General features: G+C 39.9%; 1 protein-coding gene across 3 annotated transcripts in view; it reads right to left on the reverse strand.

The window, feature by feature from the left end:
• Nucleotides 1-27250, reverse strand: part of ABCB4 (ATP binding cassette subfamily B member 4) — a 65139-nt gene that overhangs the window by 9265 nt on the left and 28624 nt on the right. Inside the window, exons 14-22 of one of the 3 annotated variants that reach the window (XM_058524751.1) lie at nt 20932-21093; nt 16058-16234; nt 13521-13667; nt 11374-11478; nt 9434-9511; nt 8031-8114; nt 6797-7000; nt 2500-2600; nt 867-1007 (exon numbers count right to left, since the gene is read on the reverse strand). In XM_058524751.1, coding sequence (XP_058380734.1) covers nt 867-1007; nt 2500-2600; nt 6797-7000; nt 8031-8114; nt 9434-9511; nt 11374-11478; nt 13521-13667; nt 16058-16234; nt 20932-21093 — 1199 coding nt within the window. Of the gene's footprint in view, nt 1-866; nt 1008-2499; nt 2601-2947; nt 2983-6796; nt 7001-8030; nt 8115-9433; nt 9512-11373; nt 11479-13520; nt 13668-16057; nt 16235-20931; nt 21094-25845; nt 26845-27250 lie in introns of those variants that run through there. The other 2 variants (XM_058524741.1, XM_058524747.1) reach the window with 2 other exon arrangements.

Genomic DNA, 27250 nt, shown 5'->3' on the forward strand with positions numbered 1-27250 from the left:
CAGCTCCCCTGGTACTGCTCACTCCTTTGTAAACAGATCCTTTAGCAAACTCCTCAGTTACCCCATTTACGGTACCATTTGTTTCCTGCTGGGATCCTGACTGATACAAAAACTATATACACTGTTTTCATGGTCATTTTAATATTGGATGAAAACAAAAGAACAGCTCTTAAACACCATCACTCTCCTTTTCTTGACCCTGTTCAAAAACACCTTGTTCACTCCTGCTTTAAAATCATCCCACCAGAGCAGAAATATGCCAAGCCATCTTAAAAAGAATGGCTTCCCTTTGGCAAGACTAGACTGCAACCTAATTGAATATATTTAGCATATTTTGAAAAGAGGAATGCATCAATTAGAAAGACCATTGGTTAGCCCTAGAAACCAGGAAAAAAAGGAGAGGCTAAGAGGCAAACGTTGGCAGGGTCTTCCCAGGCCTGGTTAGGGGAGAGAGCCCTTACCTGACTTCAGTCAAGCATTCCCATCCCATTGTGAAGGCCATCTTTGGTTGCAGATAAATAGCAAGCTACTTAACCCTCTGTTCTGAGTCCACGGTCACCAGAAACTTTCTAATTATGATTTATTTCCGCCTACATTCTACAAGTGAGAAAATTTGCTGTCCTCCTGACTGGAGTTCTATGTATTACTAAAATTCTGGTTTATGATCATTTTCATGAGCTTGGTTAATTTTAGTCCACTTGAATGATTAAACTGTACTTGAAATATTCATGAGAGCAAATTTCTGTGGTAGATTCAACTCTCTGACCTCATCTTAGAAAAAATGAGTTTTTTTCTACTCTAAACTTTGGCATAGACCTATTGAAACCTTATTATAGAATAATCTTAATATCTTTGAAGTTACTTACAGAATAACATCTCTGAAGCGCATATGTCCATTCACAATGAGATAGGCACCAAATCGAAAACAACCGGCATAGGAAAAATACATAAATGCTTGTGAAATACTAAAAGTAATTCCACAGATGTGTGCCTTCCGCACAGAATTCCTGAAAAGCAAATTAGTATATTCATAACCACCTCTTCAGCCTCTCTTAACAGTGTGTTGTGGAAAGAGCATAGCTTCTAAGTCTAGTCGACCTGGGTTTAAATTTTGCCTCCAGTTATATTAGTTTGAGTAAGTAACTTAACCTCTCTATGCATCAGTTTTCTGATCTGTACAACGGGGATAACAAGTAATGCAGAACTGTTTTGAGAACTAAATAAACAATATAAATGTCTAGCATAGTACCAGCTCATAGTGGTTGCTCAAATGATGGTTGCTGTTATCATTATACCGTATTATCTGATGACTCAGCTATTCAACCCCTGTGATGTAAACCTGATTGTTGTGTCAAAAATATCGAGGATGTCAAAGTTAGGACTAAAGTTTGAATTGTCTGAATGTGATTTCTTTAATATTATTATCTTCTGTGACTAGTTATAGTCTCTTATGTCAAAATTCATGTTTGATTCAGAAAAGTCGGGTCACTGGTTACATAGACACACATCAGAAGTTCTTCCCTGAACTAGATCCCACCAGCCCCAAAACAATTTGTTTAGCACCATTTCTAATTAGACTTCAAGTGCCATGAGGGAAAATTCAAAGTATTACTGATTTGGATGGTTTAACTTATGTGCTGTTAGCATGGTGTAATAATACTTTACTAAACAATTTACAATGCTATTGAATCTTTATAAACAAATGAGAAATTAGCTGCAGCTTTCTATTCCTTAATTCTTTTAAAGTTCAAAGTAAACCATAAGGTCACAGGTAATGGCACATACATATTTATATGTCAAACATCAAACGGACAGAAAAATGCAGCTGCATGAAGGAGATGGAATAAATCGAGAATTTCAACTATCTCTTTTCAAATTTGTAAGTGTTCAAACTATTGTTCTAGTCTGCACACTTGTAATCCAATTTGTGTTCAATTTTGTTAGTGTTAAAATATATTCATTTATAAATTCAGGCCATGGTTGGAAACAAGTGGAAATAGTGCCACTAGAAGTTTCTTGAATTGTTTAAGTAAAAACCAGTGAAACAGGCTATGTGTCTGTTTTCAGAGTAAGTTGGATCTGGTCCTCATCCAGAGAATGAGGGAATACGTTGATTAACCAAATAACAAGTCTCATCTTTGGTTCAGTCTACACAGTCCACAGAAAATAAAGGTTTGAGCAATTCCCTAAAAGAATGTTTATCCTGAATCACCCAGATGGGTTGTTGATGTTTCCTACACTGGTGAACAAATACTCGTGCAGTCCTCTGTACCTCTTAGCTCTTGCAGACCCAATCTACCGTTTTTACAAGAGATGCAAAAAATCCAATCCTGTGGCCCATCAAAAAGCTGCTTATTCGCAGAGAGATAATTATCTTGAAACTGTCATCCTTACAGTCATATCATTGTTTGGAGCAGCAGAGTTTTTATTATCTTTTGGGGACAATAACTCAGCCTCAAGAAAGCACTAGGTTCTTAGTGACAATCATATGCTCATTACCTGTAAGCTCCATACAACTTTTCAACATACATTGATTCAAATTTTCTTTCCCGGGTCAAGGACACAACTGTCCTAATATTTTCTATTGCCTCTGTCGCAATCTGTAATGTAGGACAGACCTTGATTAGAAGTGGGGCTTTCAATTCTGAAATGATAAATAACATAAACCTTAGGGCTCTGTCAAAAGAATCCTGAAAGTTATGTTGATGTTGACAGGTTTTAGATTCCTTCAATTTTGAAGCAAAGGTATAATGTGTTCTTTAAGACCAGCTCTGCGACAAAACTTGCAACCTTAAAGGCACCTCTGGTTGTGCCAAGTATGGTGGGCAACTCCTTGTATGCCCAGGGAGACTGACCAGCTTAGGGCAAGAATGGTGGCCTGGGCCCCAGAAGCCTGATTCTATTCCCAGCCCTGCCACCAGGCAGTTCCTTGGCTGGCTTTACTCACCCATTTTTTGCTTTGCTTTCTTCACAGGGTAGGTCCTAAAAGAGAGAATCACACTAAGTGATTTCTAAGGGCCCACTGGAAGTGCCAACCATTTCCTCTATGAGTATATCCCTACCTAGAGAAACTGTTCACCCTCAACCGGAAAGAAGATCCCAATTGTAAACAACATGACCCTGCCTTAAATCCCCAATTAAACCAGGGACAGACACCTGACTCGTCTAGGCCAATCAGATTTGGTTTCCTGGACTTGGAGGCAACTGCTTGAACTGGGAGGTCCTGGGGATTCATTCAAAGGCAAAGGTCACCATTGGGGAGCCACACTGGGTATGTGTAGGAAGCTGTTCTGAATATACAGCAAGTGATGAACAGAGCAAATGTGTAGAGAGACTCAGAGACAGTAGAGCTTGTGACACTAAGAGGGAGCTGCTGGTGACTTCCAGTTAACACAAACCGTCTGTATTCCCTGGACCTCCCTGTGTCCTTACCTCAAATCCCTTTTTACTCAAACCATCCAGAGCAGTTTTCTCATTCTTACAGCCAGTTCACTCTTGACTAATGTTGTCTGTGACTTCCCTATTTAGTCTAAATCATAGTTCTACAGTTGAGTCATCTAAACCATTGACATAAGGAGCATAAGATTTTATTTTAGGTTTTTGTTTTATCGGCTTTGAGACTTTTACCTCAATTCTCAGCTTCTGTAACCAGATGAAAGCATGAAATTTGATACTTTAGGTTGAATAACCTTATATCTTTACTGTATATGAAAAATCTAACAGCAATAATAACCAGAATAGAGGAATACTTATTAAGCTTTTACCACTTGACAGGTATTAGCTCATTTAACTGACGTGATCTCAGCCTCACAACAACCCTGTGAGGTGAATATTATTATTCTTATTTTCACAGGTGGGGAAACTGAGGCACAGAGAAGTTAAATGACTTGCCTAAAGCTCTAGAGTTAATAAGTATGCGAGCAAGGATTCCGTATCAGGCTAGCTGATGCCAAGTCCATGTTCTTAACCCATTACGATATTCTGCTTCCCCTCCTTTGTTGTTTACACAGGAGGAACCAGCTGTTAATGACTTTACACTCAGCTCTTGATTTTCTGGTAAGGGATTAGCTGCTTTGAGGGTTAACCCTGGTTCAGCAGGCCTTTCATCTCAGTAATTAGGCAGGGCCTGAGTCAAGAGGGTTACCATGCAGCCTCCTCCCACCTGCCTGCTTCCAGGCCAAGCACTCAACACCCTCATTACCAAGCTCTTTTCAGAAAATGGAAATAGGAGTGTATTCCAAATCCTGAGGTACTTTAACCATGATTAATCTGCATTCAGGTCAATGAGAGACTCAGGTCAATGACTCAGGTCAAGAGGTGATTTGGGGGGTTTGCCAGGACCTTCTTTCTAACTCTCATTCTGCATTAATCAAGAGTTGACTGAGTAAACAAAACTGAATTATGATTGAATTGCTCAAAATTAACATTTAAACTTTCCAATCTCTCATATTACATATTTTTTAAAAACCTTATTAGCTTAAAGTAGCTATTAAAAATAATTTCAGACTGGTCAGTCTGAGTTATTCATTCTCTGATCCCTAGAATGAGAGTATTAGCTGGAAGGAACACAGGCAGTTATTTGGTACAATTTCTCATTTATAAAAGTGGAAAGTGAGGATCAGAGAAGTCGGGGCTCTTCTCCAAGATCACACACTGTGAGTAGTAAGGCCAAGACTAATAATCCAAGGTGTTGTGTTTTGTTTGCCATACTGCTCGATTGATTCTAACTGTCCTACTTCTGCCAAAATTCTGACAACTTCCAGTGTTATTACCTATTTTTACTAGAGTTAAGATTCTATCATCTTAACTAAATTCAAGATGTTTTCTTTCATGTAACTAGTCTAAGGAAACATTATCTTCATTCTATCTACTGACAATTTTCCCTTCTGAAACATGGAAAGCAGCAGGGTTCAGAGGAGAAAGGAAACAAAAATTACAGGGTGTTTTCTCAGCAGTTAGTTGTGACAAACAGAAGTCAAGGAAATGAGGCGCTCAAGTACCCACAGCCAGCAGCCAAGAGGATCTTCAAGAACCTTGGACACCCAGGGCTTCCCAAGTCCCAGAACCATGAGCTGTCCTACAGATCCAACTCCAGGAGAGGAGGCAGGGTGAACATGAGAAGGAGGCATTCTGATGGAAACCCAGGGACGATGCGAATGCTGCATTGAACTGCAGCTGATGCGGGTTAAGAGAAGGGGAAAGGATTTCATCGCGCATAATTGGTTTAGTGGAAACATGCTTGGTTGGAATTCTAATCTTACCACTTACATGCCACACATCTGGAGCAAGTCATTAACCTCTGAATGCTTTCTTCCCTGTGAGGTGGAGATGCTGTTGGCCCCACCTCACATAACCCTATCGAAGGCCAGTTGCAGGAATGTTTGTGCAAGACCTTTGTCAAGTGTGGTTCTGTAGAAACTGTATCACAATTTATATTCATTATCTGCTTCACCTCCTAATGTTCCAATAAAGGATAATATTTACATAAGTAAGAGTAAAAAATTCCTGGCCGTAATCTACATTTAAACATTTAAATGCATGTACATGTAAGTAAAATGTTTAGATGTAGATTTAGACACATTTAAACACATATAAAGAGGCCACAGAGTAAAGAGCTTTGAAATTAGGCTGGAACTTGAATCCCAGCATGCCTTTAACTTGTGTCTGTGGGGGTCAGAATTGGCCACTACAAAATGTATCTCTTTGGCTTGATTATTTTTAAGAACAAAAGACTCTAAAGAAACTTTGACCTCCCCCGCAACTGCCTAAAAGAATTTAAGATAGAAGGGCCTGTTCCAGGAACGAGCTAATACCATAAGATAACCGTAATGTAATGTAAAACGTGTCTCTCAGGTCACATTGTCGACAGTCAGCCCATTTGCTTTTCCATCTCCATGTGAATTGCCTTCCTCCCCTTGAAGTCCCAAACCACTACTTCCAACACCCTCCTTAGCTTAAAAACGGTACTTAAGGTGGCGACCTCAGGCATTCTGGTAAGTTGCTCAGTTTTCCCGGGTTTCTCCTACGTATACACGATGTAAAGCTTTGTTTGATTTTCTCCTGTTTTTCTGTCTCATGTCAATTTAATTTGTAGCCCAGCCAGAAGGACCTAGAGGGTAGAGGATTTGTCTTCCTCCCCTACATTTCTAAGGTTCCTCATTTGTAAAATTGGAGAAACATTAGTATCTGCCTTATAGGATTATTCTGAGGATATAATGAGTTGGTGCATATAAATACTTAGCACCATAGTAAGGCCCACGTATATATTTGCCCAAGTGCCATTATAGTTAGAACCACAGATTGAACCATTACCGCCATCTGGTGGCTGCCCACCTTAATTCTAGAAATCACAGCCAAGAAGAAAAGAACTGTCTCTTAAGTACTACCAAATCCCTGCCTTGACAATGCACTTATATTCTCTGCCCTAAGGACTCCCCATCTGTAAAATAGGGGTGACATTTGTCTTAACAATGGCATCGAGTTATAAAGTAAAAGGTAAAATGAACTTTGCAAATTCAGAAATTCTCTATAATAACCACACGTTAATTGCTTTCTACAGGCTATAAAAGCTTTACATTAATTATCCCATTTTCAAGTTATAGGCATTATTATTACAGTATACTTTCATGCATAGTGTTGACTCACAAATTATTTGTGAGCACAAACAATTATTTGCATTTAGCAATTATTAAAAGCACAAGCAATTATTAAAAACATGCATGTTGTAATAAATAATTCAAATAAAACACAAGTCAGAAAACAATACTTTTACTAACTGAAGCCTTATTTGACCCACCTTTCCAGCAGTTTCCAGTTCTTTTTTATCTCTTTTGGCATTTCCAGCCAACATTTTCATTTCAACAATTCCTGATACAGCAATAATTGGAACAACCGATAACATCAAAAGAGTTAATTGCCAACCGTAGATAAATGAAATGATAATACCAGTTCCAAGGTTAGCTGCATTCTGTGCAATTAAAGCCAGTCTGGTCCCAGTGGCCTGGAAGAGCAAAAGAAGAGAGGCAGCTGCGTTTTAAGTTGCAAATTCATGAGCTGATGAGAGGGTTTGTGCCTGCTCTAACATTTGCTCCTATGATCTCATTATAATAAACCCAAGACACCCGTGCTTAAGTCCTGAGGCTCTTCGGGTTTTTCTTTGTTCATGTCTTTCAACTGTCATTCCTCTCTTGCCCACATGACTTCAGCATTACAGATGTAATCAGCTGCTCTGTTTTGGGGACAGGCTGTGGGACACACGGACTTTTTCATCAAGGCAATGTTTTAAGAGGAAATTAACGCCAGTGTACTCTGGTCGTTTTAAAGACTGTTTGCTTCAAATGTTTAAGAGGGAAATTTACATACTCCAAGAGACGATCTTTCGCAAAGTGTACATATCCTAAGAGACCATCTACCATAAAGCATATGTAAAGATGAATTACTGTTTATACTGCTCAGAAATTGAGAGCTGCTGTAGTGGACATTGCAGTTGACTCTCCCCCACTCTCTGGCATTGTGTGGAAGCAGTGAGCTTCAGAGCAGCAGACCTCAGCTCCAGGGGTGGGGACCCAAGCCAGGCAGAGCATGGTATTCCCCGGAGATAGTTATTGGTTCAGGCTCGAGCATATGACCCAGATTAGCCTACATTAGATTTAAGGGAAGGGTGTTTGTTTGGAGGTGGAGGTACAGGTGTGTGCTCTCTTTCACTGGATAGGAAACAAGGAAGCTTGTAGCTCTGGTTGCTACTGGCAGCCATCTTATGGCCACTAGGGAACAAGCCTTAGGATGAAGCCAACATTGAGGATTAAAAGCCACTGAGAGCCACACAGACAGGAAACTTGGGTCCTTCACGACATTCTTGAGCCAGCGGATGAATCAACTCTGAAGTCTACCTTTCCTCTTTATTGTTTGGGCCAGATTGAGTTGAGTTTTCTGTTATTTCCAGCTGAGAGCAGCTTAATGGATGCATCTACGTCGTATGTTTATTCAAAACCATGTTAAAGAAAACCAGTAGTAGAATGCAGTCTACATACTCCTTGGACTTGGGAGGCATCAGTTGCAAGTCTTGTAGAAAGTGCACCAGTACTGTTTTTATGATCATCAAACCAGCTCATGTCCTACGGCACAACATATACCTTTAAATTAGTTCAAAATTAAAATGAAACAAGCAAAAAGAATCAGATGAAACCTCCCAAACCTTCGCTGAAGAAATATCCACACTTAACTGGGGTACTGGAGTCTAGGGGAGACCTCACATGCAGTGTAGAGCTCTGGTCCCTGCCCTGAACACACCCCCTCCACCAGAGTCCACAGGGATCGAAGGCCCCAGGCTGCTCTGCTGTGACGGGGAGAGTGCCACTGCTGGGGGCGGTGGGTAGGGATCTTATCCAGATTGCTACTGTGCTCCCTGCCAGCTTTGCCTGAGCTTGTGGGGCACGTGGGCCTTCCATCACCCAATCCTCACAACTTACACCATGGACACTTCCTCCCTGATGTGGTGGTGTCTCTCATGACCCATGGTGGGGCTGTGCTGGACACGGCTCTTTCTTGCAAATGCTAGGCATGAGAAAATCAGCCCTGGTTTCTCACCATGTTTTTGTTTTTTTAAAACAAGGATTAAAAAAGTGTATCTTAGATATGATTTTAATTATAAGCTACTCATCCATAGCATCTTTTAGTTTCATATAAAATAATCTTCTCTATATAGCAACAGTTTAAAAGACATTGAGAAAAGGTTTGTAAACTTAGACTTGCTCAAAATATGACATCTGCAATGTGCCCTTTTGTGAACAGGAATGTAATCAATTCCTGTCAATTGAAAGGATAATATTCCAGCCCTCTCTTAAGCTTTCTCTATAAAAATAGAGAATTCATGTTTGCACATTTTTCCACATGTCCTGCACTAGACTGTGAACTTCCCTAAAGGGCAGATAATGCATTTTACAGTCTCAGCTACCAGCACACTGTCTGGTACACAGTAGTAACAACTGAGTGAATTAACAAGTGAATTAATGTGAAAATAGCTCAAATAAGACAAATAAAACTCAATTACCAACGTCTGGGAACACCTATAGTTAGTACAGTCAATTGTGTACAGGAATACTACCAACTACCTTTTCCTTTGTTTAAAGGTATCCTGGAGTCTCAAATGACTCACCAGGGCCTGCATAGAATCCAGAGAGGAGATATAAGTCCTTGAAATGGTAGTGTCCACACAGATATAGTTGCAAAGTAAGCCAAAAAAGCTACCTAAATTAAGCCTACTTCCATGAAAACCCTGAGAGGTCTCTGGATATTGAAGAACCAGGACAATTTGCAGGGCCGTGACCAGTCCTTGCATGAACACCCTGCGGGGAGGGGGGACATGAACTGCAGCACATCAGTACAACAGGAAGAGGCTGAAGAAACAGAAGGCAGCCCCAGGGCACACTCCTACCTGTCTCAGCATTGCTTTAAAAGCCGTTGACCGAAGCCTTGTGGTGAGGATCTCGCCAGCTTTCCCAAACGTGAAGCCCTGGTTGAGAAAAAAAGCTATTATTCCTTTTGATCATCACTGGTATTCGGACACAAGTGGGTGTGTTCACACTGAACTTTACATTCCTTATGTTAATCAACTGTTCAAATAACAAAAGTCTATGACCAAATACTAATGCAAAGTCCCAACCTAAAGTTCATGTACTGCTAAATTATTAGCATGCAATAGACTCATAAGACCAAAAACCTAAAAAGTATCCAGTTCTGGCTTCTGAACCATTCTAAATAGGTTTCCTTTTCAAAACTTTCAAGGACAACATCTCAGTGAGAACAATCCTGTATTTAATCACAACTTTCAGTGTGTTCTGAATACTTGAAACAAACCAGTCAAAAAATAGAAGTAAAATCCTACGCAGGAATACATTTTGGCTCATGTAGTGCAGAGGGAGGGAGGCTGTCTGGAGTATCAGGCCCCCAGTGAGTTTGCTGGTCCCCTGTCACAGCCACCCACCCCACCCCACCCCCTCAGATTGGGGAACAATTAGGCTACTCTTCCTCCTCAAGCACCCTTGCCAGATGATTTCTCTCTTTCTAACTATACCATGTTCAAACTGGAGAGTAACCCAGATGTCCACAGCTGGGCCTGCTTCTGGGCACCTGGGATGGGTGGGAGCCTCCAGCCACACTGAGTGTTGGTGTAGGCATGTGGAGTGGACACTGGGGAGGACACATCAGAAGCCTATACTAAGCCAGGAGGATCTGTGCTCAGTACGCAGGGACAATCTGCCCCAGGTGTCCAAGACTAGATTGCCCTGGTCTCCTTCCTCTGCCAGCAGATCACTCAGGGCCAGTGTGGGAACCACAGTTCTATTCATCAGCCTACTGTTCACACAGCCTCCGAGACCCATTTATATAACTAGCTCCACTCCCTAACACACCTGGGCTTGGGGCTGGATTGGATCATTGAGTTGCTATTAGCAAGAGAATGATTTCTAAATAAAAAGCTTGGCTTCCTTTTACCATTGGTTCAGCAATGATAAAAGAGAAGCATGCTAGGCATGACTAGCAAACATCATTTGCCGACTTCAGGAATTGAGTCCGAAAGGCCCACATGGTGCTCACTGAGGTACACAAAAGAAAGTTGGTAAAAGTCTAGGTGGATAAGTACAATCAAAGTAAGGTTTACTAGTTCATTTGTCCAGGTCTACAATATTTAAATGCAATATAACGCATGTTCTTTCAAACAGTTCGTCAATTGAGGAGGAAAAGATCAGAGAAGTTACTTGATATTGTGTAAAGAGTAACAACAAAAAAGAGAACGCTATTGTGCAATTTTTTCCAGTTTATAAATAGCTGAGTTTAACCAGTATTTATGTTCTCCTGTGAATTCAAGTCTCCTTTTCTCTTAGTCATGAATGTTTGCTGAGCGTAAACCTGCAACCTAGTATAATTTAGCACACAGGGAAGTCACAATTCCTCCTGCTAAGGAGTCTGCCCTCTAAAAGAGCCTTAGGGGCCGGCCCTGTGGCTTGGCGGTTAAGTGCGCGCGCTCCGCTGCTGGCGGCCTGGGTTCGGATCCCGGGCGCGCACCGACGCACCGCTTCTCCGGCCATGCTGAGGCTGCGTCCCACATACAGCAACTAGAAGGATGTGCAGCTATGACATACAACTATCTACTGGGGCTTTAGGGGGAAAAAATAAATAAATAAAATCTTTAAAAGAGCCTTAGGCCAATTGTGTTCGCAATTCATTTCAGTCTAAGATTTGGAAGCTCCATTAGATTTTGAATGGTTGATAATTAATCTATATTAATAGGTAATAAAAATCTAATTAATAGACAATTAATCTATATTCTCTAATTGAATACAGACTCAATGAGAACATCAAATCATAGGTACCTACCTGAAGGAAGAAAGTAAAAAAAGAAATAATTCCCAGACCTAAGAAAAGCAATGAGAACATGTTGCACTTCTGCTGCTTCACTTCATCATCCCCCGGTCCAAAAATCTACAAAAGAACATTTAAAATACCCACTTAAATTACATGATCCTTGTTTATTTCTCCCATAAACAATGGCTTGAGCATCACATTTTAAAAACTAGGCTTTGAATATGTGGGTTTTTTTATTGCAGTAAAATACACATAGCATGGAATTGACCATTTTAACCATTTTTAAGCGTACAGTTCAGTGGCATTAAGTACATTCACAGTGTTGTGCAACCTTCAGAACTTTTTCATCACCCCAAACTGAAACTCTGTATCCGTTAAACAATAACTCTCTATCACCCGTCCCTCAGCCCTCTGGGAACCACCATTCTACTTTCTGTCTCTATGAATTTGAGGACTGTGTGATTATTAACATGGGTTGAAACACTGCGTGTGGACTGTGTGTGGTTGCACATTTTAGTGTTTGTTCTTCTTCCTCTACACTCGCTGTTCCCTCTGCCTGAACTGCCCCCTGCCCTGGCCCCTACCCTCCGCCCCTCACTCCACAGGGCCTCTGCCCAGAGAGGCCACCCCTGACCAAATTACACGAAATAACACCCCGTCTCCAGCCCCTCTATTGCCCGATCCTGCTTCTAAAACACTTGCTATCCCCTGACACATTATATATTTGTTTTTCATTTGTATGTTGCATATCTGTCCCAACAGAAAGTAAACTGTTTGAGAGCAGGACTTGGTTTATTTTGTTTCCTGCTGTATCTCTAGTGCCTGGAGCAGCATTTGGCACATAAGAGGGCACATAAGAGATGCCCAAAAATATAAATACAGTCCACATAGCTCTTGAAATGCGAGTGAGCCAGGGATTGCTTTATTTTATAATTTAAAAACATTTAGATGGCCCTTTCTAATTTATTTATTGTTTGTCTTGTGGTCTTAATTGTAGACCAATGTCCAATGTCACAAGCATAATACACTCAACATGATAGAGAGTAATTCATCTTTCACAAAAAAGTCTCTGCAATAATGTCAGAGGTTGGCTAGGTTATACAATATAAACGCTGGTTTTTACAGAGCTTTAGATATTTCTGATAACTTCCTATAAATATCCCCCACTGAATTTAACAATTGGATAGTATGAGTTTTCATTCTTAGTCTCAGACTCCCCAAGCCTTGGAAGGATTGGTCAAACTATGATGTAGTGGCTATCACCTTTTGAATATTTACTGCAAGGCAGACACTCTTAAATGCTTTCTATAAAGTTACCTATATATCTGTTTCAATCAGCCATCCTATGAGGTAGGTTTATTTTATAGATGAAGAAAATCAGGTACGGCAAGGGAAAGCATCTTGCCCAAGTTTGCACAGCTATTAGGTAGTGAGGCCGGTCTGTGTCCAGAACTTGGCCTCTTTTTTTTTTGTTTGTTTGTTTTTTGTGAGGAAGATCAGCCCTGAGCTAACATCTGTGCTAATCCTCCTCTTTTTTTGCTGAGGCAGACCGGCTCTGAGCTAACATCTATTGCCAATCCTCCTCCTTTTTTTTTTTTCCCCCCAAACCCCCAGTAGACAGTTGTATGTCATAGTTGCACATCCTTCTAGTTGCTGTATGTGGGACGCAGCTTCAGCATAGCGGGAGAAGCGGTGCGTCTGTGCATGCCTGGGATCCGAACCCGGGCCACCAGCAGCGGAGCGCGCGAACTTAACCGCTAAGCCATGGGGCCGGCCCCAGAACCTGGCCTCTTAAACACTATGACTTGAACTCTTCCCTCCTCCACCCGCTCCCAGCCTTCCTGTGAAACGTGCATCTCCTCTCCACAAGTAGGATGGGGATCACTGCCTGACACCAATTTCACCCAAATGAAGGGAGCTAAGCTTCCTTCATTGATTTTACAGTTTATGATTTCATTAATATCATAACCTAGAATGGTTCAAAAGGCTACTTTTTCTTTTGCCTCACAGCTTTCCTCAAAAGGGAATTAAAAACTTCGGCTTAGTTTAATTTGAGGCTGCTTTACTCCAAAATGGACCCAGTATTGAGGTTGGCATGAGAGCTGATTTAATGATGAACTGATTTAATTCAAGCTGTTAAATGATGTTTTCAAACTTACCGCTATCATCTCTGAAAATATGACAGAAAATGCTGGCTGAAGCGCCCCATTGGCAATGGCACATACTGTTCCCACTACGAAGTAGGGCCATTCTGTTTTATTCAGTTTCAGGATCTTCAGAAAAGACACTGGTGGCACATTTTCATCCTAGAACATATATATATATACATATATATATATATATATATATATCAGGACAAATTGGTGATAACACAACAGTTACTAGGGTTTGTAGACACAGAAAAGGCACAGCATTGTCCTCAAGGAACTTGCACACTAGGTTCAGAGAATGACCGGTCTACAGCAAACCACGAGAGTAGGAGAGTATATTATAAAATATTAGCGATGTCCAGTGATTACACAGCATAAGGTGAGTATGAGTTGTTCACCCAAGAACCAATCTTCATGGTGTGACCAACCCATCCCCATTCCAGTCTCAGCAGAGTGAGCAGAAGCAGGATCTGGGCACAAAATGCCCTAGAATTCAAGCCCCAACTCAACTCAGGGATGATGTTGGGGTCAGATGAGACAATACCCAGGAATAGATGGATAGGATACTGCTATTAACCTGAGAATATGGGCCTGGTCTCCTCACCCCCAGAACCTTGCCCAGTGCTGCCTTTTCTGTGACATGTTCCCAACTCACAAAACCAAATTAATTATGCCCCCTTTCTTTTACCATTCTTCCTGTGCAGACTTCTCCTATTTCATAGCTTAGCTTGTTCCATTATTTTTTTTTTCTTGTTTATGCGTCTCCTTTTCTAATATGTGAGGGTTTTTTTTTAAAGTGAAGCCTATGTCTTTATATCCCTAGAAACTAGCCCAATGCCTGGTACATATCAGATCCTCAGCAAATGTTGAACTCAATGTCTGGTCAAGCACAAAGAATTTAGGTCATATAGAGGAGAATATTCTGACTATAGAGGTAGCTTAACATTAAACTAGATACAAAAGGCTATGGAATCCCATAGCCTTATGGTCATTTAAATAGGTCATATTTGTGTCTCCATGCAACAGAGACCACAGAAGTAGGTTCTACTCACCCCTCTTCTTTCAACCCACCCATTTTCTCTGTATTTTAGTTGCTTTTTTTTCTCCCTAGTTAACATTATCTTTAAGTCCTGGACTCCAGCCTGATAAAGGAGCCTTTTCCTCAGGCTGCTCTTCAACACACCACAGGTTTTCCCAGGTCCTTCTAATCAGACTAAATTTCTCCCTCTCTTTGGGCACATTGTTTATCCCTCTATGATGATACTTATGACAATCTTGTGGGCTGTGGCATTTTCTGCCTCTCCCTCTTTTCCGTCTGTTTCTCTAAGAGAAGTGCTCCTCTAAAATACCAGACTCTAAAGATTAGCAGCATAACTCTCAAGATAAATGAGGAAATGAAAAGTGGATGGTTCCATAGGCAAAAAGGGGAAAATTATTTATCTTACTTATAATAAAGCAGCTCCACAATATTACAACTGTTATTCTTTCCATATATATACCAAGATTAAGACCTCTAAGAGAGCCCTCGTAACTTCTGCAGTAAATAATATTGTGGGCAGAGAAAAACAGATGCAATGAACTCTCAGTAGGATTAGTTGCTTCAGGCCAACACAAGAGTAAAATTAAACTCAGCCTTTATCAATCAATAACATCAAAGGTATTCTAAAACCATTCCTTAAAATAAGAAAATAACTTCTCTCGGAATGAATTCCCTCTCCATTATAAAAGTTTCTGTTAACCTGAATTAATAATATCCCAAGACTTCAGGTGAGAAATGTTAAAGAATGTACAATTTTGCTATTTCTCGCCATTTCCCCCTTTTTCTTAGTAAGAAAATTCCCATCTAATTCCGAGTGGCAATGCACAGAGCAAAAAGATTCAATTTTCTACCTTCCCTTATAGCTAGGTACGGCCATGTGATTAAGTTATGGCCAATGAAATATACGTAGCAGTATTATGTGGTACTTCTGGAAAATCTGTTTGTTTATTCCTGCTGCTTGGAACACAGATGTGACAGCTGGAGCTTCAAGAGCCATTTTAGATCACAGGGGCTGGAAGCCACATGCCAGGATAGTGAGGATAAAGATAAAAAGAGCCTGAATCTATGGTAACTGTACAGCTACTATTCTAGCCCTAGGTTTCTCACTTCTAAGATTTTTTTATGTGAAAGAGAAATTCTTAACTTGCTTAAATTGAGGTTCTTCTAGGTTTCCTAGTACAGGCGATCAAATGTAAACCTACCTAAAAGAGTATGCAATTATCAGGGCCTCTTCCTTTAGACTAGCCCTATTTATCTCTGGATCTCAAAGATGAATGTAATATCTAATTTTAATATTAAGCATCATCTATTTTTTCCCATTGGAAATCCATTTTTAATTGGAATTGATTTCAGTTCACTGTCAAATATGTTTAAAATTTGAAATTCCTTTTTTCAAGAAGAGTGGCTCACGGTAGGAATTATCTGTGCCTGCAATATACTTGCAAGGCTAAGAATTTCAACAAAAAAAACACAATAAAAGATTTAGTTCAAGCGAAAAACAACTTACAAGTTCATTGGTTTCCACATCAATGCCATTCTGACACTTTCGTGAATTTGTAAGGGTTTTATGAGTAGAATTCCCAAATATGCAAGATTTCCAGCCATTTGGGGCCATACCCATGGCAGCCTTTTCATCATTTAGTTCAATGTCAAATTCTTCTGACTGGAGCTGGTCTCCTAACGTCTGAAAGAACAAAATGTTAAATTGCCCCTGTGTGCGTGCACGCGTGTATGTGCATGTATGTGTGCCTCCAGATGGAGGTAACCTCCAAGTTTATAACCAAAAAGCCATTTTGCATATTACATGTGTCAAGACTTTTAGATTCCATAACAGTTTCTCAATCAAAGTTAGCTGGAAAACTATAGTGTATCAACACACAGAAGCAAAAATGATTAAAAAGGACAGAAAAGGTTAAATTCAACTTGAACAATATGAAAATTGGATCATAAAAGTATTTTCTAAAAATTAAAAGGCAAATTTTTCAATATCCAGCAGGTATGTAGGAATTTCCTCCATAAGTAAGAATCCAGAGAACAAGTCATAACCACCACAAAAGGGAAGAAGAATACACAGAAACATTATCAAGGGCTCATTTTTAGAGCTACAAACAAGGAAAAGCTGGTCACTCCCCATGGGAGGCAATGAAACTGCTTTCCTTGACTGACTGATCATCTTCCTTCTTCCTCACAGTCTGCTCAGACTCACACCTCACCCCAGGTGACCCCAGGTGCAGGCTTGGCTTCATTGCCAGCTTTGGGATCAATTCTCTCTTTAAGGGGGGCAGGATGGAGGGGTAATTTAAAGACCTCTATCTCAATGTCAGGTGAGAGAACATCAAGCCAACCTTGTTGGACTCTAACTTTGAGTCTGGTTCCGTGTTTGCCTCCTCCATGTCTGAGGACACGTCTAAGTGGTTTGTCCAGGACCTCAGTCCTTGTAGTACTGTCTTGTTTTGCTCCTCCCTTTCAAGTCCTGTCCCCAACCCAATCCTATGGCTAGTGCCCGGTTGCACCTACAGTAGCCTGTCTGTCTTGATCTCTGCATATTACCTGATCCTAGCTTTCCAGTTGTGCTTTCGACACCTAACAGAATTTTGCCCGTGTGTTTATATATTGTCTTGAACCACAATGCAAAGATATATTCTGATTGGTAGACTTCCTTACTTATAACTGGAACTATTTTATACCATCTCCCAAGCAAACCCAACATAAAGACTTAGTCTTGTAACTGATCCCTGCCTCCTCACTTCCATCCACTCCCACACAGCTACCAGATTCATTTTCCTAAAGGGCAGCTCTGCTCAAATCACATCCCAGCTCAAATATCGTCCACAACTCCCCACCACATGCTCAAGCCTGGCTCCCCAAAAATCTAGCTCACGGCAAGTCAAACTGGACCACCTCTTACAAACGCCTCCCCTTATCTTTTCTTCATTTTGTAATCTCATCCATGCTATCAAGGGGTCCATCTCAATAGACAATTTTTCCATTAAACTTGTTCTGATTCTAGCCTTCTCCTATGACCAAATGAACATTACCTCTGATTTTCCCTCTCTCTCATAATATTTTTTCTGTGCCTTACTTAAAAGCCCTCATTTACTGGGTGCTGAGGTCACTGAGCTACAAAGCCAAAATGGCCACTTTTCACATGTGATAAGTATATTTAGGGGCTGGCCCGGTGGCATAGTGGTTAAGTTCGCTTGCTCTGCTTCGGCGGCCTGGGGTTCACAGGTTTGGATCCCGGTGCAGACCTATGCACCGCTTATCAAGTCATGCTGTGGCATGCGTCCCACATATAAAGTAGAGGAAGATGGGCACAGATGTTAGCCCAGGGCCAATCTTCCTCAGCAAAAAGAGGAGGATAGGCAACAGACGTTAGCTCAGGACTAATCTTCCTCACCAAAAATTTAAAAAAAAATTTTTTTTAAGTATATTTAAAACCAAAATCTCTCATTTCTTATACCTGAATATACTTCAGCTGGCTCAAATATTTAATTGTAAAAAGTAAAACAATAAATGTTGAAAGGAAATATGGGTGAATATCCTTTCTAAGAACAACCCCAAATCCTGAAGACAGGGAAGAAAAAAATAATCTAATTACATACAATTTTAAAGCTTTTTTACGGCAGCCAAACAAATAACAAAATGAAATTGAAAGAACAAAGCAGGAAAGAATATTTCTAATACATGCAAGAGAAGAGCATATTTCCTTTTTATGCAAGGACTTCTTATAAATCAATAAGAATATTATAAACAACCCAACGGAAAAAAGACCTAATATATGAACAGATTCCTTCACAGAGGAAAAAATACAAATGGCCAAGGAATTTGAGAAAAGATGCTCAATCTCACGAATAATTACAGAAATCTGGAGATACTATTTAGCTCTTTTAGGCTATCAAAGATGAAAAATAAACACTAAATGGCTGTCAGTGGTTATTAGCAGGAGTCTGTATTATGGGGGACTTTCAAATTTCTAAGATACTCATGTGTGGATTTTTTTAAATGCTTGGATTTTAAAAAATAAGACTGCATTACATTTAAATCAGAAAAAAATTGAGACATTTAAAAGAAACAACTAAGAGCCAATAGTCTACCTAATGGAAAAGCAGTGATTATTCTGCTTAGAAATAAAACCAAGAAAAGGTTGTATTAACATTAGGTTGGTCTTCGGAGTTTGAGGAAAAGGAAGAAGCATTAGCCTGAGCATTAGTGAACTCCCTGGCTCACTGGGGCTCTTTCCTCCATCTCTCCAACAGTACCAATAAGTAAAAGGTGAGGCAAAACCCAAATCAGAAACGGGAAAGGTGTGGGTACCAAGCTGGAGAAGTTCAAAGGGCCTAAGAATATAGAATGCCAGAGCTGGTAAACATCTGTGGTGGTCTTAGTGCAGGCCCTGCTCATTTAAGAATGAGGACACCGAAAGCCAACGACTTGCCCGAAGCCATTGCTTGGCTGGTGACAGGCCCTTTCTATCACACCAGGCCACTGTTCAGTCTTTAATCATACAACTTTTCCTAGGAGAGAAAGCTTAGGAAATATGATATAGAAAGGTCAAAGCTGTCCTTATCCCTTTGGCAGTCTCCCAGCCTAAGCTCCGATGGGAGTGGAAGGTCCTTCTTTCAGAGGCACAGAAATAGGCCAGCCAGCAGAGGAAGTGGTTACCTCATCCGAAGACCCAACATCTCACCATAGGTAAACCGCAGAGCCTTAATAACCATTAATGAAATGGAAACTAAAACTGAATTAAAGTAACACTATATATATATTTTAACCAGTGAAATGATAGAGACCTATGATGGTTAAGCCACACGGAAGCAAAGACACTATGATTAATCCCCTCCTGGTGGAGAACGAACATTCCCTGGCAAACTGAAGCAAGAGTTATAAAACTTTCTACCATTTCATTTGATGTTTTCACTTTGGGGACTTGGTAATTTTCAATAACTGTAACTTATCATGCATCTATTTTGTGTCAGGTGCTTCTTTTTTAAAATTAAATAACAGCATTATTGAGACATTAACTTATAAAATTCACCCTTTTAAAGTGTTCTTTTAGTATATTCGGGTGCTTCTTTCTTTTTTTTTTTTGGTGAGGAAGATCAGCTCTGAGCTAACATCCAATGCCAATCCTCCTCTTTTTGCTGAGGAATATTGTCCCTGGGCTAACATTGATACCCATCTTCCTCTACCTTATATGGGACGCCGCCACAGTCTGCCGTGACAAGCGGTGTGTCAGTGCGCACCCGGGATCCGAACCTGCAAACCCCGGGCCCCCGAAGTGGAGCGCGCACACTTAACCACTGCGCCACCGAGCCAGCCCCACAGGTGCTTATTTCTTAACCTTATAACAACCTTGCATGGTCGGTTTAGTATTTCAAATGTGGAAACTGAGGCTCAGAGGAGTTAAGTTACTTGTCAGAAAACCAAGAAAATTTTTGACTTAACTTTTTTTGACCCACACATGCTCCCAAAGGGCAATATTTAGAACAGAGAAATATGGGAAACAAACCAAGTATCCAACTTTAGAGAAATGACTAAGCAATTTATTACACATTAATATAATGGACTGCTGAGCACCCATTAAAATGATAGTATTTAAATGATGTATATCTGAAATGTTAAGGAAAAAAGGAACAAAAATATGTAGGTACATACTAGTTACAGTTATATCAAAGCAAATGTATATACTTTTACAAATATAAGAATCACGTTTACAGAAAAAAATTTTTAAGTTTTTTTATTTTGCAAAGTTGCTCAAGCAAGCACAATAAAACGTCTTGTTCAATAATAAGACAAACCAATAATTATCAATATCACCTGTTTTAGGAACTAGAATGAATGATTTTCTTTTTTTAAGCAAACCAAACTATTCACTTCCTAGAGCCAGGAATCCTCCTCTTGGTTTTATTAGGATCATCTAGGAAGCATTATAAAAACACGTAGGACCTCCCCTAACCACTGGAGATCCTGGCATTACCCTCTTACTCCTACCACCGCTGTGATCACCCCTAATCTTAGGGTGGAAAGAACCAGTTAGTTTGAACACATTCCCCAGGCAATTAAGAATCTCTGTCCTAAGGAATAAATTCAAAATGGTTTTGGCATTTTCCTTTATTTTCCTCCTCCCTTGCCTTTCCCTCTTTCAGGATTATTTCACTGATTCTGAATTAAAGTCTCAGATGTATACTTTTAGGCATCTTCTTGAATACTTCTTATTTCTCAGTATAATTTATTTCTCAGTATATATAATTTATTTCTCAGTATAATTATATTTCTCAGAATACTTCTTATATCTCATTAGCTGCGTGATATTTTACTAATCTGAAGAATACTATATTGAGGAGCAAACAGCAGAAAAATTTCCTGGGAAGCAGATACCTGCATGTTGACAAGCTTGAAGTACACCCCTTCCTTCTTCATCAGTTCGCTGTGGCTTCCTTGCTCCACGATGACTCCATCCTCAAGCCCGGTGATGACATCTGCATTTCGGATTGTAGACAATCGGTGTGCTATCACAATGGTGGTCCGGCCTTCTCTGGCCTAATGGAGAAAAAGACAAACATGTGGGGCAGCAGGGTTACAAGGTCGTTGCACTGTTAATTAACATGCACAATTAAGCACTTGGATGGACGTGCTTGTGGTAGATGAGAGAGTAGCTTACACACTCCATGTGGTTAGGGCACAAACCTCCCCTCTATGAAAGGTTTAAGTGAGATGGGTTCTGGACCAGGCAGGAGGCCAATCCCTTCAGGATGAGGACAGATAACTCTGGAAGCCTACAGTAGTGTCAGTGTTTACTCAAGAAAAACAAGAAAAAGTTTGGCCCTTCTCAAGTGTTTTCGTACTTGTCTAAGGGGCTCTAGTTCTGACTTATGTAATATGTTAGAGACATTAGGAGAAACGTGTTGGGGGAGTTGTTGCCACATACAGCCTTCTCCAGAGCACTTCTGTAGGGTTTCTTTGGAAGTATCTGATTCTAACCGTAATTCTGATGGACTTGGTGCAGGGAGTTTAGGTGAAAATGTACCTTGGAGATCTGAACGGTTCAAAGATCATCTGAATCACAGTCTCTGGATTGGGGCCAGTAAACTTTGATTTTTAATAAGTGCCCCAGGTGATATTTTTGCATCTAAAATCTACAAATCACTCCTCTAAGTGGTTCAGTGAACTCACATGTTGGCTTTGTGGGTTTATGAATGGGCATTTAAACCCTTGAAAATACTCATCAAATTACTCATGTTATGTCATTAATAGTGGTTACTGTTTTTGATACTCATTAGCCCTATCAGGCTAATAGCTTCTTAAGACCATTCCTACTCTGAGGCAATAAAACCACATCGTTAGGATGGTTATTAGAGTATAGCTTAAGTCACCAAAGTGGTTAAAAATATAAATTGAAAATGAGAAGCTAGATTCATAATAGCCAGAAAGTGGGAACAATCCAAATGTTCATCATTTGATCAAAGGATAAACACAATGTGGTATATCCATACAATGGAATATTATTGGGTCATAAAAAGGAATGATATCCTGACTCATGTTTCAACATGGATGAACCTTAAAAACATTATACTAAGTGAAAGAAGCCAGTCACAAAAGACCAGACATTGTATGAAATGTCCAGAATGAGCAAATCCATGGAGACAGAAAGTAGATTAGTGGTTGCCAAGGGCTAAGGTGAGTGTGGAATGGGGAGTGGCTGCTAAAGGGGTACGAGGTTTCTTTTTGGGATGATGAAAATATTCTGCAATTAGATAGTGGTGAAGGTCAAAAATCTTGTGACTATACTAAAAACCAATGACTTGTACATTTTAAAAGGGTGAACTTTATGGTATATGCATTACATCTCAATTTTTTAAAAAAGAGAAGCCATGAAAATTCTGAAAAAGAAGTTAATGAGAGAGGAATATCTCCACCAGATATTACAAAATAAAAAGCTATAGCGATTAACATAGTAAAATCCAGGGGAAGCTATCACATGAATAGGCATTTGATCAATAGAACAAAATAGAGAACCCAGAAGTAGATATAAAACATTTAAGAATTAGTATATGATAAATATGGCATTCTCTATCAGTAGAGAAAAGGAGGACTATACAATAAATAGTATTGAGCCAGTTGTGTAGTTGCCTGGAAAAAAATAATGTGGTCTTTCTACTTCAGTCCTTACACTACAATAATCAGATGAATTAACTGTGTTTAAACAAATATAAAAGAGTTAAGGGGGCCAGCCCAGTGGTGCAGTGGTTAAGTTCGCACATTTCACTTTGGCGACCTGGGGTTCGGGGGTTCGGATTCTGGGTGCGGACCTACGCACCACTTATCAAGCCATGCTGTGGCAGACATCCCATATATGATAGAGGAAGATGGGCACAGATGTTAGCTCAGGGCCAATCTTCCTCAGCAAAAAGAGGATGATCGGCAACAGATGTTAGCTCAGGGCTAATCTTCCTCAACAAAGGAAAAAAATATATATATATAAAAGGGTTAAACCATAAAGAAGAGACTAGAGCACATCTCTATTGGACAACATTTAAGACTGTTCTTTGATTTTTAGTATGTAAGCCCCAAAGAAGCATTCACAAATATTTACTGATGTGGAAGTAGGACGGCTTGGTCCATGTATGATAAGGCATATAGGAAATACTTTGATCAATCTAATTATATTCATGATAGTAATAGTGATGAGTAAATTGCTAACAGTGACTGTGTTATCATTATGATAATAATAGGTTGATGCTATGTCAACATAAAGAAACAGAGGAATTGAGATTAGACTTGTAAGTGAATGACTGGTGTGCAGGAGAAACGAAGTATGTATTTGTGAATTTAAAAGTCAGCAGCTGTCACTCTTGACCAAGAAATTTTGGCCAGAGTAGAGATTTGACACAAAGAGATTCTTTTTCAGAGCTCTAAGACACCCCAGTGACAACAAGACATTGGCAAATAAATATCCTAGATTCAAGGACACCAATTATTAAGAAATTTGGACCTGCTACTAATTTCAGATGTGCAGGGAGGAAAGGCAGGCCCAAACAAAGGGAGTACTAATCCATTAGCCTTTCTGGAACTTCTGAAAAAAACAAAGTATAAAATGAAACCTTTTGGAATTATTTCATAAACTCAGCATGGAGGCTCTCTTTTGGTTCTTTTCTTGCCGCTCCAAGATGGTAACACTATGAGTAGAAGAGTGCATGTAGGTATGATGCATTGTGATTATTGACTTTCTTTAAAAAATCAAAATGGCAAATCTGCTTTTGTATTCTTCTTTAAGATCTTTTTTTTTTTAATTGATGTTTTAATGGTTTTTAACATTGTGAAATTTTGGGTTTTGCATTTTTGTTTGTCCATCACCATATATATGACTCCCTTCACCCCTTCTGCCAAGCCCCCACCCCCACTGCCCCTGGTAACCACAGTACAGTTTTCTCTGCCCACGTGTTGGTTTATATTCCACATATGAGTGAGATCATACAGTGTTTGTCTTTCTCTTTCTGGCTTATTTCACTTAACATAATACGCTTCAGGCCCATCCATGTTGTTGCAAATGGGATGATTTTGTCTTTTTTTATGGCTGAGTAGTATTCCATTGTATATATATACCACATTTTCTTAATCCAATGGTCAGACGAGGGACACTTGGGTTGCTTCCACTTCTTGGCTATGGTGAATAACGCTGCAACGAACATAGGGGTGCATAAGCCTCTTTGGATTGTTGATTTCAGGTTCGTTGGATAGATTCCCAGTAGTGGGATGGCTGGGTCATAGCGCATCTCTATTTTTAATTCTTTGAGGAATCTCCATACCGTTTTCCATAGAGGCTGCACCAGTTTGCATTCCCACCAGCTGTGTATGAGGGTTCCTGTTTCTCCACATACTCTCCAACACTTGTTGTTTTTTGTCTTGGTGATTATAGCCATTCTAACAGGCGTGAGGTGGTATTTTAAGATATTATTTTGAAAAACCTATTATTTATTTTGATAAATAGTTGTTATCTATTGAGTGAAAAGCTGATATGGTCATTCAAATTTTTTTTTTTTAAATATAGACATGTATTATCTCAATGGGCTGGACCATGGCAATCAATTCAGTAAATATTTATTTAGGCTGTATTATATGCAAGGCACTGGATTAAGCATTATACAGATACAAACATGAACCATTTATTAATTCCGCCTCTTAAGAGGTTTATTCTTTCTAGGAGAGAGAAAGCATATAAATAAATAGCTAACTACAATAAGTTGGTGCCACACAAGAGGTACTGATAAATGTATAAAGGATCCACAAAAGGAAAATATTTTTCTTCCAGGATAGGGAATCAGAGAGGAATAACAATAGGTATAATAGTGGTACATCCTTATGCTCCTCAGAGGAAAGATAAATTACAAAATTCATCTTTTCATTGTTAAAAGAAAGTTGGTTTGTAACTTAGAATGACTGGCCAATTGGCTGACTAGTATCGTTGTGGGGGGTGCAGTAATAAAGGATTCCCCTTTTAAAGAAATGGTTTATTGTCTGCAAAATACATCAGTTTAGTTATCCTGCAAAGTATGGAGTCAATTAGGTAGATTATAAACTATTCATAGCAACTATGGTAGATTAAACATGGCCACAAACACTTTGCATCTACTCCTATCCAGAGGAGGAGTCTATTTCTCCACCTCCTTAAATCTGGGCAGGCCTTTTGACTTGTTTTGACCAAAAGAATGTGAAGGAATTGATGCTTTTGCAATTTCCAAAGCCTAGGCTTCAAGAGGCCTTACAGCTTGTGTGTTTGCTGTCTTTGAATGCTACCTCAAAACCACAGTGAAAGGAAGCCTGTCTAGTCTACTGGAGGATGAGAAGCCTCATGGAGGAGAACCGAGCTGCCTCAGGCAATGGCCATCACCAACTGCCAGGCACATGAGGGAGGCCATTTTGAACATTTCAGCCCAGCTGACTCGGAGATGAAAGTAGCTGCCTGAGTGAGACTAGTCAAAATCAACAGAGGAACCACACCAGCCAACTCATTAAGTTTTGGCTTAAAGCAACTGATAAGGAAATTGGTAATTAGATTGGGATGCTATTGTAACAAAAATCTAAAACATGTGACATTGGTTTTGGGACTGAGATCTGAGTGGTAGACAGTGGCTGGAAGGGAAGTGATGATATTATTAGCGGAGACTGAAAGAGAAGTAAGGAAATTGTTATTGGAGGCTAGAAAGATGGTGACCTGTGTTATGGAACCTTGGAATAATTGGAAAGAATGTTTCCAATTATTGGAAGAAAGATATTTTAGCTAATGAACTTGTACATCTGGCTAAGGAGATTCCAGAGATCTCTAAACAGAATGTTGAAAGTGCCAACTGGATTCTGCTGGCTGTATATGATAAGGTTTGGGAAGAGAATGATGAGCTAAAGAAGGAGCTATTTGGTTAGCAACATGAATTTAGAGGCAACATAGAAGACCCAGTACTGCTGGGTTGGAAAATGAATTGTTAGTCATCCAGTGAAATGAGGATCAAATCAGGGTGTGGGTGTAAGTTTTTTGTTAAAATTTCTGAAAGATTTAAGGCAGATTCTAGTAGACAGTCTCAGCTATATAAAAGGGCTTCTAAGACTCTTAATTAAGAGTTTTCTCATGGCAGCTTCACATGCACCCCAAAGTAGAGAGAGGCTTGTCTTGAAAAAAATTATAGATGTAGCTTTTTGGGCTTGAGTGAACCACAGTCAAATTCTAAGCAAACTCACAAAGTCTTTAAGAGAGTCCATCGGCTTGGTCTAAAAGAGGTTGAGAAAATTCAAAACGTAAAGAGGCCTCTGGGTCCTAAACTTCTATGAGCAGAAAGCATGCTGAGAAAGCGACTCAGCTGCAAACATACGCCATTTTTTAAGGAAAAGGTAAGACTTCTCAGAGGGAGGATCCGGGAGCCCAGAGGGTGGAGCCCAGAACCAAGGAGAACAATGGACTAAGGAACCCACTACTAGGGGGCAGAATTGGGCCTTAATCAAGGAACATTCCCTTTCCCTGGAGCAGTGGGGTAATTAGCAACGTGTACCTGACTGCATTTCAGAACTGTTATGAACCAGTAACTGCTATGTGCTTCCTGTTATCCTTTTTGAACAAGAGTGTCTATTATGATTATCCTGTCCTTGCATCACCATTATATGTTGGGTGTATGTGTGGAAGATAACTTATCTCTTTAGTTCAGAGGTCTCTGGATCAAGATGAGCTTAACACGAAGAATCTCATCCATGTCTGGACCACATACAGATCTTCAGATACTGGACTTTGAGCCTGAGGTCATAACTCTGTGAAAATTTTGAGAGTCTTGGGAAGAGGTGAATTTATCTTGCACATGGGAGAAATGTAAATAATTGTGGCAGGGAGTGTGTTGTGGAAGATTAAATATGATCCCAGATTCTTTACAGCTCACCTATTAAGAGGTGGAATCTCTTTCCTGACTTCTTCAGTCTGGGCTAGCCTTGTGACTTGCTGTGACCCACAGAATGTGATGAAAGTGACATTGTATGAGTTCTGGAGTCTAAGCCTCTAGATGTCTTATAGCTTCTTATAGCTGAGATTTCTGTATAAGGAGGCCAGGTTAGCCTATTGTAGCGCATGAGGGTGAGAAGCTACATGAGATGCCCAGCCAACAGCCAGCACATGAGTGAGGTCATCTGGGACCATTTTAGCTAAGTCAACCCTCCAGGTAAA

This window comes from Diceros bicornis, chromosome 3 (genome assembly GCF_020826845.1).
Source record: "Diceros bicornis minor isolate mBicDic1 chromosome 3, mDicBic1.mat.cur, whole genome shotgun sequence".
Taxonomy (NCBI): Eukaryota; Metazoa; Chordata; class Mammalia; order Perissodactyla; family Rhinocerotidae; genus Diceros; species Diceros bicornis.